General features: G+C 39.0%; 1 protein-coding gene across 1 annotated transcript in view; it reads right to left on the reverse strand.

The window, feature by feature from the left end:
• HIVEP1 (HIVEP zinc finger 1) overlaps positions 1–12,656 on the reverse strand; it is a 251,665-nt gene that overhangs the window by 167,607 nt on the left and 71,402 nt on the right. The window contains exon 3 of the mRNA XM_086948991.1: positions 7,537–7,670. Coding sequence (XP_086805117.1) covers positions 7,537–7,670 — 134 coding nt within the window. The remainder of the gene's footprint in view (positions 1–7,536; positions 7,671–12,656) is intronic.

Consider the following 12,656-nt stretch of genomic DNA (forward strand, 5'->3'; position numbering starts at 1 on the left):
AGTGGCGGCCAAAAATTTTGCACTATGGATTGAAAATTCATTTGACTGTGCTCTACCTAGGAAAAGAGTAGAGAAAAAAAGCAGACCTTTCAAACCTCCCTGGTTCACCTCCGAACTTAGGGGCCAGAGAAAGCTATGTAAAAAATTAGAACGCGCATGGAGGAAAGATTGGGCCAATAGCAAGAAATCTGAATACAGAATAGCCATTAGGTCCTACAAAGCCTCCCTTAAAGCTACTCAGGCTGTTTTTTTAGGAGAAAATTCGAGCCTCCACAAACTCATCAAGAGAGACCTTCCGTATTGTGAAGGAACTACTTAAAGTCCCAGATTCGTCCCCACCTCTGACATCTCAGGGCTTAGATGCAACCAACTTGTGGAATTTTTCTCAATACAAATTCAAAACATCTTAAAAAGTCTACCTACCATAGATCAGCCGCCCGAACCCAGTTCTCCCAGTGCCCTAAAGATCGCACAACACCTTGATTCCCTCTCCACAATCACCAGGGAGGGATTCCTTAAAATGCTCGTATCAATAAAAAGTGGGTCCCCGATTGACCCCGCACCAATGAACATCTTGAAATTAGTGTCAGCAACCATCACTCCATTAGCCACTGACCTAATTAACTCCTCCTTCTCCCAAGGTATTGTCCCGCCTATCTGGAAAAAAGCCATAGTAAGAGCCCTACTAAAGAAGCCACAGTTAGACCCCTTAGAGATGTCCAACTACCGACCCATCTCTCTACTACCAGGGATTATTAAAGTTGAGGAAAAATTCGCCAATCAACAACTGTCTGCCTTCTTGGAAGCAGGTGAGTTGCTGCGCAGCTCCCAGACAGGCTTCCGCCCTGGCCAGGGCACAGACGCAGCACTGATAGCGGTGGTTGAAGAGGCTAGGCAGATCTTGGACTCGGGACGATCAGCAGCGGTGATCCTCCTGGACTTAAGCGCTGCCTTCGATACGGTTGATCACCGTATCCTTATCCAACGCCTCAGCGATTTAGGAGTCTCGGGCTCAGCCCTGGCATGGCTAAAATCCTTCGTAGACAACAGAACTTTCTAGGTCTCTGAAGGCAGCATGCGCTCCAAATCTATCCCTCTCCAGTGTGGCATGCCACAGGGCTCGTCCTTGAGCCAGACACTCTTTAACGCTTACATGTCCCCACTGGAAGACATGGTCACCCCTTTTGGGATTAAACTGATTACCTACGCAGACGACACACAATTGGTCGGCTCACTTAACCAATCAGACCACTGCTTCATGAACCTTCGATCCTGTCTTTCAGAAATCTTCGGCTGGATGAACAAATCCCTCCTGAAATTGAACGGAGATAAAACAGAGCTTATGCTACTGTGACACAAGACTACATCCATCCTTAACTCCATGTGGCCTACATGTATGGGAGCAATCCCCCTCCCAAAAAGTGAAATTAAAAGTCTTGGAGTATGGCTCGACCAAGATCTCTCTCTCAGAACCCAAGCAAAGAAAACTGCTGGTGTGTGCTTTGGCCTAGTCCGTACTGCACGGAAAATCCTTCCTCTCTTACCTCCTCACTCCAGGAAACTCCTCATACAGGGCCTTATCCTCTCTAGGTTGGATTATAGCTATGCCCTATAACTGGGTGCCCCAGAAACCACCATAAATAAACTACAACGTGTTCAGAACTCGGCAGCGAGGCTGTTGACAGGAACATCAAATAAACTCTCAGCTAAACTCGCCCTTAAATCCCTTCATTGGCTCCCAATACGGGAAATAATTAAATTTAAATCCCTGTGTATCATGCACAAATCACTCCAGGGCAAGGCCCCCCCCATCCTGAGAAGTCTGGTTAGCCCCTACAAAGCCAACAGGGCACTCAGATCTGACCACCTCTACCTCGCAAAAGTCCCCAGAATAAAGAAGGCACGAACAGGAGGACGTCTCTTTTCTGTCAATGCAGCAAGACTCTGGAATTCCCTACCCCACAATATTCGCATTGAACCCAGTCTTCTGAAGTTTCGCAAGCTCCTGAAGAATTTTCTCTTTCCCTAAAGTTTCCTAAAGCTTCCGTCACCTCTGCTGAAATCTCTCCTCATAGCGCTGGGACGCCCATGGGTAGCCATGCGCTTTATAAATCCTCTTCCATTCCATTCCAAGTCTGATGGGCTGCCCCGTGTTTATACACTAACAATTCACCAAAATGCATCTGACCCTGAAGGTAGGTAGATAATCTCAAGATTAAGCTTCAAAGGGGAGAAAGTTAAAGTTTTTTTTTTATTGATCTGCTCCCGTTTTTAGAATCTGCCTAAAATATCCAATTTGCCCTCTCTATAAGGGAAAGATGGACAGTCTTGATATTGAAACTATGAATGTGCAACAATATAACCCCTTAAGATCAAGAAGCACATCTAAAGGGAATTTACACTTATGAATACTACTTTTTATCTACACATTTCAGTACAATATATTTATTTCACGCATCTATTTCACACATTTAACAGTGCAATACTCTGGCATTGATTGAACTAGTGCATTTATGTATTTGCAATGTAAATCTAGTTTCCTTCAGTCCTCTCAAAGATGGGTTCCATCACTTTGAGTTTGAAATACGCGTGGACGTTCTAAATACTTATAAATAAACTGCTTGCAGAAAAGTCTCAAAGGTGATGCAAGACTAAACAGAGATTACAAGATATGAACGGCTAAACTGAAGGAATAAAGGATGGTGCACCCTGAACACATCTAAAAGCAAAGACTGCCCTCATTTGACAACGTTGAAGGGATCACTGTAATCAAATAAGGGATCATAGATATGTGATCATTTATATTCAAAGAGAACGCTAAAGGTCAAGCTTCTCTGCCTGAATTTAGCACACACTTTTGGCAAGGTCCTATGGCTTTTAGTCAAAATCACATTTTGGCAAGGTTCTTGCTTTTAAGCACAATGTCGTATTCTGCAGATTTTAGATTACTCTGGTTAAAAAAAGTTTATACCTTGACTAAAATGACTGAGGAATGAAGCTTAAACCTAACAAAACAAGAATAGAGTAATGTGCAATCCAGACTACTAATGCTGGATCACGTTCAATCCTCTTGACTGATGATAGATGGTAGCTTTAATCTCAGTGGGACCGGGGAGTTTTAGATCACTAGGGGATGCCTTAGAGATCCTACCTGGCCATCACCACTGCAGGAAACAATATCAGAAAGAAGGAACTTTTTTTGTGCTGTCTCACACATTAAATGAAGGCATATCAGTGTGAAGCACTCCAAATGCATGGGGCAAGCATGAAACATGGAGTGACACAGAAGGAATTACTACATATAATCCAATAAATACCAATCCATCGATCAGTTTCCTTTTAAAAGGCAGCTAAAATCCATCTACCCAAGGAGACTTAGCAAAAGAAGTACCCACAGCTTAGCTGTACTTCTATTAATCAATTATTGCCATTGTAAGAGAAGCAATGCAAACTCCAGAAGCTTCTGAGATGGTTGATATGATATCCTTTTAAATCAAAACATCGATAAGCCCCTCTCTTCAACATTTGGCCAATTTCTTTGATGATGTTTGAAAATTTTACAGACTACAGGGGTATCATCTGTTGCACAAATACTGATCCTGGAGGATCAGCATCTTGGAAAACCAACCACAGAAGTATAAAATGGTGCTAATGCAGTAATGAACTCTTGCAACAATCTACTGGATGCTTAATAGGCATTTGTCAGGGGTCACTTAAATTAGCTATGTGCCATGATGGCCTTGTTCACCTTTGAAAGATTTTTTTTTTTAAAACGTCGGTGGAAATCCTTATTAGGAAAACAAAACCTTACTTTCCATAACTTCAGAGCTCCCATTTCAAAGGGACACACAATGAACTGTCCACCTTGTTCACTTCTGTATATGGAGTCATTTGTAGTACAAATAAATACAATGATCAAAGAATACTACTGTTGTCTGAGAAAGGGCAAGATACACGTATGCCAACTATAGGAAAGTGTTGTAGTGTTTTTTATTTCACTCTATTTTTTACACTATTTCTACGGTGCGAATGTCACAGATAAAAGAGAACCACCTGGATTTAACTAAAATCACTCCTTTGTTTTAAGCCACAACAACAACTTGAAAACCACTACAGTAAAACAAAATGAGACTCAGACATTGAGGCACAGCGGACTACACTTATATGTACATAGTCATACAGCGATTGAAGTAAACAGAGCCCGATTCACAAACAAAATTGAAATCTTCTGATGCGTCACAAAGCACCTTACTGCACATGAGGGAATGAAAACAGACCACAGTGACATTCCAGAATATTTAATTCAGAATTTTACCTCAATGAACATGAACAACAAAAAGCATAAGCTCACACTGCAAGTTTATGGTTTTCTTATATTTCCTGGAGAATTCAGGTTTCCCCATGTCTAGATGTATGGTCTCAGCACTAGAGGGGAATACCAATTATTAGTGCAGCAGATGCAGTGACACCCAGGCACAAGAGTGTGAGGCTCCCACTGCAGCAAGCAGCAGTTTCATCTGTCAAATGACCATGATTAGAGTGTCTTTTTGCACCCACTCAGAAGGGAGAAAGGTCAATTTTCATGGCTGTAAAGAATTATCAAGGAGTAACCCTTTCAGAGAAAAGGGATGGGGTTATTAGATACTCTAAAACAACAAAGGTTCCCTTTTCATAAGTTTTTGAAGAGGAAATGCTCCCTCTGAGGGATTTTCTACCAACAGGTTAAGGATAGACCATATGATGTATTCACGGTTGCATAGAGAATAACAAATTTACATAGGTAACATTATTTAACACAAAGTCTGTCTAAAGTTATTCAAATCCCAAACTTTAAGGACTCAGTACAAAATCACTGTACACTCGTGGCCTAAATGAGAATATGCACAATCACAGGAGAAATTTCATAAAAATGTCTTTATTTTGTGATTTAACCGACCAGTTGATTAAAAACAAAATCATTCACATTTATTTATCAAAAACATTAAAATCTTAAAAGGGCTGAAAAAGTGTTGACGCGGCGTTTCGGTGATGTCAGTTGTCACCTTCTTCAGGACAATATTTCACATGTTAAAATCACTATTAAAAAATACAAAGGGTACAGTTATTTCCATTCTCTTAAGTAACCACAGTTTTCTACAAATATTAACACACTTAATGGTACGGTAACTCCTGTGTCAGTTTGCATTGACAATTACTCATGTATTTAAAACCTTGTGCATATTCTTCATAGTCTTTACTCTATTTTATTTAGCCTATATCTATAAACAATAGTGTGTTTGGCACAACAAACATTTACTGGTCTTTAACAGACGTAAACAGACATTTGTCAGTCTCGCAACCTTCTATGGTCTCACCTTACTATGATATCCCTCTTAGAACCGTATGGGCAATCCACGGTCCCGTGTTTTAAATTTAAGAAAAATGAACTGTCTTTACTTGACAGTACCGGGCACCTCTTTCAATTGGTGGCTGTGGGGGGGCTCTAGGGTTATTTTTAAATTAAACCTCCTGCCCTGCGGGAGTAACCTCCTTCTTCTTTATTCATCATATCAGTATTCGTCATATATTAGAATTTAGTCAATCAGAACATTTATTTATAGATCTTACCTACTTGGTAGTTCATAGATCGCATCTGCACCGACCGTCTCACCGGGCTGAAATGGCTTTGCTCAATTCCATCTCCTTTTAAATACCATTCTTAATTAGGTCAATTGCACGATTTTAATTTTTCCCACCTGTGGGTATCTGTTTGTTTCTGTTTAGTTGCCGCCCAAACGGTGGCGGCCATCTTAGAGTTTCTCCTTCGTTATAGAAGACCAGATAATTACATTGAGATTTGGAAACTCTACCCTCAAGGAAAGTTCACAGAACGAAGGTAGACAAAATTGTGAATAATCCCTTTGGTCATCCAATCAACCAAAAAAAACCCTAAAAACCTATGCCATCTGTGCTTTTTCCATTTATAGAAACTGTACCAAACGAACAAAAGCTCAGAAATCGCAAATTGAAAAAAGCGATCTATGAACTACCAAGTAGGTAAGATCTATAAATAAATGTTCTGATTGACTAAATTCTAATATATGACGAATACTGATATGATGAATAAAGAAGAAGGAGGTTACTCCCGCAGGGCAGGAGGTTTAATTTAAAAATAACCCTAGAGCCCCCCCACAGCCACCAATTGAAAGAGGTGCCCGGTACTGTCAAGTAAAGACAGTTCATTTTTCTTAAATTTAAAACACGGGACCGTGGATTGCCCATACGGTTCTAAGAGGGATATCATAGTAAGGTGAGACCATAGAAGGTTGCGAGACTGACAAATGTCTGTTTACGTCTGTTAAAGACCAGTAAATGTTTGTTGTGCCAAACACACTATTGTTTATAGATATAGGCTAAATAAAATAGAGTAAAGACTATGAAGAATATGCACAAGGTTTTAAATACATGAGTAATTGTCAATGCAAACTGACACAGGAGTTACCGTACCATTAAGTGTGTTAATATTTGTAGAAAACTGTGGTTACTTCAGAGAATGGAAATAACTGTACCCTTTGTATTTTTTAATAGTGATTTTAACATGTGAAATATTGTCCTGAAGAAGGTGACAACTGACATCACCGAAACGCCGCGTCGACACTTTTTCAGCCCTTTTAAGATTTTAATGTTTTTGATAAATAAATGTGAATGATTTTGTTTTTAATCAACTGGTCGGTTAAATCACCAAATAAAGACATTTTTATGAAATTTCTCCTGTGATTGTGCATATTCTCATTTAGGCCACGAGTGTACAGTGATTTTGTACTGAGTCCTTAAAGTTTGGGATTTGAATAACTTTAGACAGACTTTGTGTTAAATAATGTTACCTATGTAAATTTGTTATTCTCTATGCAACCGTGAATACATCATATGGTCTATCCTTAACCTGTTGGTAGAAAATCCCTCAGAGGGAGCATTTCCTCTTCAAAAACTTATGAAAAGGGAACTTTTGTTGTTTTAGACAATTTTCATGGCTTCCTTAAGGGTCCTTGCAATTGTAATACTCCAATAGTGCAAACGCAGTTACTGATATTGGCAACTTTTTGTTACATATTTTGAAAACTTTCTTTACAAGGAAAACGTATATCCATGTAAAATACCCATTCCTACAACCACCCTGGGGAAATGGGTGAGTTAATCAGTCAAGCAGTGCTAAAAGAAGGACATGCAATGCAAGTGTCTGTGACTACTCGCAACATTACAATTCGTACAGGAGTTCACCTCACTAAAGCCAGTCATGCCCACTTCTCCTCTAGGTGACACTAATAAATAAACAGATGTGCACGCTTTGCGTAATTTAGCCATTCACAACTCCTTTGCGTGAATAACTCAATGTTATACGCCAAACCTTCTATGATATTCAAAGCAGAATTTCTGAACTTAGTAGACCTTGACATAAATATATTAAGTTTCTTTGAGCCAGGAAAATCAATGATAACTAAAAAGTGTGATGGAGTCATCTGAAATGCAATGTATAAAGCACATTTAACTCTTACTTACCCTCCATCGAATATTTTGACTCTTCGAGGTTCATGTTTGGTTAGATAACCCTCTTTGTCGTGTTCAGTGTGAGTTTCGGAGTTCTCCTTCTCACAGAGTTCGCTAGCTGTAGTTTTATGGTTAGCTAACCTTTGCTGAAATGAATGAAGAAAATATTAAAAGTGGGATAGAAAGCACTATCTAGACGTGACGTCACAATTTAAAACAATATACTGTGATCTAGATTTTATGTTTATTTTATATTTTCTGCAGGAAATATGGAAATATGTATTTGACTCTCTCTGTACTGTGATGAACAGTCTGACTTTTGCGCTCGAAGCCTCACAATGAAACCCTCATGATGAAAACCGTTATTCGTAGTTGATTATATGATTAATTTATTCGTAGTCTGAAATACATGTGGTTCACTGTAAATGGGTCGAAAATGTCCTTTTCGCTTTGGAACTAAAGTACATAAGTTCAAAATATTTGCTTTCCATCTACACCTCGCTCAATTCCCTAGTCTAGCCCGAAGTATATCTCTATTTTTATTATCTCCTTTTTTTTCGGTGCTTTCTCCTATTCTTTCTTTCCTACTGGAAAGTGCCCCATACCTCCTAATGAACATTACACCCACCGATTCTCCTTTCTGTACCTTTTTCCTATTCTTCCACTACTAGATCTTTTCCAGTCCTACATTTTTGCTTTTCTTTGCTCAACTTCCTTTTTTTGAACCCCTATCCACTACAAGCTATTTACTATCACACCACTTGCACGTTCAAACCATTTGTTTCAGACTGAAAGTAATTTATTTGTCTGAGCCACTGATTACAGGTTTTTTTTTTAAGACAAGTCAAAGAATTTGTTTACTTTATCAGCGTCAATACCTATCTCCAATAAAAAACGAAAATGTGATAAGTAAACCTACCACACTTTCATCTGTAAATGCTGTGACCGGTGTGCAGCTCCCAGAGTGAAAAACAGCTTAACTTGGAGAAGACCTAATCCCCTCTCTGTTTGTTTTTATCAAATCTCAACACAGGCGTTGGAAGAATATCTTTAATAATGGGTCATACAATCTCGGGTTTACTGGAAACCACAACAAAAAAGCAAAAGTTGGGAATTTGCCATACATTCACTGGATCTACTGGTTTATGTTTATTATCTGGAGACTTGTAAACAATGGGTTTGTGTTTTACTTTTCCCTTATTATCCTTGCCATGCGTGGAAAAGGCATGCATTGTATCGTCATGCAACCCTTCCAACAAACCTTGCTCCATGTCCGCCACCTATGAGTGCCACCGCAACGTACAGAAACACGCTGGTCTTTTGAGCATGGGAGCTAGATAGACATTGAAAAATGCTGGAGGCAATGCGAAACCAACGCTGCAAGTGAGGACCGTCTGAGGCTTCTAAGCTCCATTTAATGAGAGGCATAGTGCCAACTTCGCTCCCCGTCTTTTGCAGTAGCGATTGCTACCGAGCAGGGGTGGTGAGGCAGGGGGTGTGGACAACAGAGGGAGGGGGTAGGAAATAATAAAAAATAAAGCACTAACCTATACCGCCGCATCTTCTTCCTCCGTCCTTCTTCCGCAGGAAGCAAACAACCTCCCAGGATCCCTTGACCAATCACAACGCTGCCTTAGCGGTGCTGTGTTTTGGCTGAGCACTATGGTCCGGCACTCAGACAGGGGCTGTCAGGCTGTGCATGTTCTCCACGCAGAAAGCCTGCATGGAGAACATGTGGAGTGCACATGACTGTTTGGACGGCCCGAGACTGTTAACCAGACCATCATGCACACTTTAGGTGCTGCCACCACTCCTCCCCCTGTGACGTAGGGAGCCCATCCCCACCCCCCTGGCTTCAGCTGCAAGCTGAATAAAGAAAACAAAATGATAATAACGAATGTTATTATCATTTTATTTTTTGTATTCAGCTTGCAGTTCAAGCAGTGGGGCGACGGTCCTCTGCCTTAGCGCGGGAGCCGCAACTGGTCTTTTGTACACACTCCTTTCCAAAAGTAGTACTGCAGATAATCCACCCTACTGATTGCGCGTCAAATGTAGTTACCTCTGAAGATCTCTTAGTGGTTATTCTGCAAATCAGGATCAAGATATTTGCACTCGCAGGTGATTCTTTTGCAAAGCTAAGTTTGATTTCTGTGAGCACAAAGTTAGTAACTTGGGCCCCCAGTGTGCAACTAATGCACGGTGTCATTAAGCACCGATTCTTAAGCAAACAAGGCACCAGTTCTGCACCATATATTTTGCATCAACTGCTAGTTCCAACATAAAATTAATTTCTATAGCTAGTCTTTCGATAGATCATATGATAATAAAAGGAGGTGTGCAATAATTCACGAGGCTCTATAATTGTTCGACACATTCTAAAATAAAAAAACACACTTTCAGCACACATAGTGAGCACTAAAGATTGAAGTGGAACACTGCACATTTTGTCTGCTCTTAACCATCACTCCAGATGTATAACTTTTACATAAAACATTCGTATCCACGTGCTGTGCATGAGATGAGTTACCTTAATAATCGATTTAACTCATGAACACTTCAGTATTCGATCAGAGGTACGCATTAGAAGTGATCTACACGTAAACTCGTCTAAGTGTGCTATGTGTCGAATATTTATCCGTCTTTGATCTACAGACATTCAGTATTGCAGCATTTATCATGCACCTTAAGATACATACAATTCTCAGCCCACAAGAGCGACCCGTTAGTCCTTTTGACCTGCCGAGATAACCGGTTGGCAGTAAACCGCCCATAAATAAACATAAAGGCGATCTGTGCGATAGATTGATGCTTGTTCATCTAGGGTACACACAACCGGTTCCTTACAAAGAAGGGCTTCAGCATTAATGTGGCAGGGTTCACGCTCTGCGCGTTTCACGTGTCACACATTGTGTAGGTGGGACTGGTTGACGAACAGTCAGGCGACAGGCACACACGGGAATACAGGTCAACCCGTCTCTATAGTCAGGTTGCAGGGGCAGGCAGACATAAGCAAATGGTTTATTGCTGAGGAACCTGAACAAAGTTTAAAACTTTCAAGGCATCGTGATCATACAATAAGCAGTCAATTCACAGAATCTGTCAGGTTACTAATGTTCATTTAATATTGCTGAAGAAAACTGGTTCAGATAATGAAACCACCAACGTTTTTTTTTGTTTCACATTTTTTTAGAGAACTTTAGGAAATTAAGGCTCTATTTTCAATAAACCGACAAATCCCTGGAATCGGGAAGTGTTTAATAACTTAATTTTTACACTTAAAATCACTGCTACAAAAACAATTATATATTTTGAAATATACGCCCTATTTCAACATATCAGTTATACCTGAAAGCTGACAAATTTATTTTACCTTTTCCCCCTTTTAATTTGTCTGACGTATTTATCTGCAATTACTTCAACAGAACCTTTACTTTCTCTACATTTACTGAATCTACAACTACTTTGCCCAAAGTATTAGGAAATTACTTGCAAGTAAGCATTATATAGTTTTACGGTACCAAAAAAATTAATCACTAAACTAGGACTCAATAATTGATCTTTATGTAGTTTAGAGAAATTTAAAACTAGGACTAGTTTTAATGACGTTAACTGAAGAATACTTTCATTAGGGTTAGAATCAAAATACCAATACTTATTGATTGATTTTTAAAGAGTTAAACTAAAAATATTTACAGACAGGGTTTAATTGAATACAATAAAATTATAATCTAATTATATATTTATATTTCCTAAATGGTTAAATATATTTAATACAGTACAGCTTTGGCTAAAATTCGGGTTGCAACAATTTAGAATTATTTTATTTTAACTTAATTTAGTTTAAGAATTATTTTCATATAAAATAAGCTAATTGAATGTACATTACTGAATGAATAAGGTTAGATTGGAGTAAAGTAATTTTATTATTCTTTTAATTTAATTATATATATTAAAACTATAGTTGGAGTTACTGTTAGTATTCGTGTGTTATAAAAAGTAATTCAAATAAATTTAATACTATTTAACATTTGGGTCAAGATTGTTTCAGTATGGGAGCTTATTATTTTATCTAATTAAATTTAATTTAGTGCATGATTGGGTTTAGGTTAGTTATAGATATTTATTGGAAGAAAAAAAAGGAATAAGGACGTGGTTAACAGTACATAAAATGTAGGATTAACCAAAGGGAGATGTATTGAAGGTGGCAAGAAATAGAGGGGACAAAGGGGCATTTCAATGTGATGCATTGGTGGGCAAAATAAAAGGAGGACAAAGTGAAGATGGGGAAATAATGGTGCGGGCAGTAAAAATAAACCTACTTAAACCTATAGCTGCATGCTTTGAATGGGGTCCTGAAAAGTACAGCTACTGTTCTCCATGATTCGGTTTGGAACACAGACAAGTTTATGCCAACCAGCTTCTGAAAACACCTGCTGCAGGGAAAAACCACGATAACTGGAGATAAAATTATAAACCCAAAGGGAAGGACAGATGAACACAAGTCAGTGAAACTTCATATTAAGGCTACAGTGAATGGAGAGTTTCCCCTCCCCCAACCCGTTTTCAAATATCGTTCAGATTATACTCTCAAAGAATAGAGGTCTCTTATCAATAGAGCCACTAATTTCCGGATCAATTAGGGTCAATTCCCAAAGAAGGCCTACTGCTAAGAAAACTAAACAGAGTGAACGTACGTGGGGCAATGGGAGAGGGAAGTAGAAAGGCAACATGCGACCAGGATATTAGCACAGGACAAAACACAGCGGACATTATGTCAGTGTTAATCCCGTTTTGAGAAGTCCACAAATCATTAAAATTGAAGACAGCATACAGTTAAGGATAGTCTATCTCACGCAACACTGAAAGCTCTATGAGATAAAGCTGCATCTCATTGTGCAAATGGAATCTCTCACAACTATTAGTAGCAACATGTATTTTAACATCAGTAAGACGAAGGAGCTTCAAATGGTCACAATCTACAACGGCATCCCCTTAAATCTAAGTATCTAGCGGAAACAAGCATTGGAAATGCAATAGGTCTCGCATTAGGAAAGTTTGAGCTATTGGTATTGTAAATTACACTTTTTTTATTTATGTGTTGGTTTTGAAAGTAGCAAAATTAATAGCTT

The sequence above is a fragment of the Lissotriton vulgaris genome, unplaced genomic scaffold (genome assembly GCF_964263255.1).
Source record: "Lissotriton vulgaris unplaced genomic scaffold, aLisVul1.2 SCAFFOLD_1211, whole genome shotgun sequence".
In the NCBI taxonomy this organism is placed as follows: Eukaryota; Metazoa; Chordata; class Amphibia; order Caudata; family Salamandridae; genus Lissotriton; species Lissotriton vulgaris.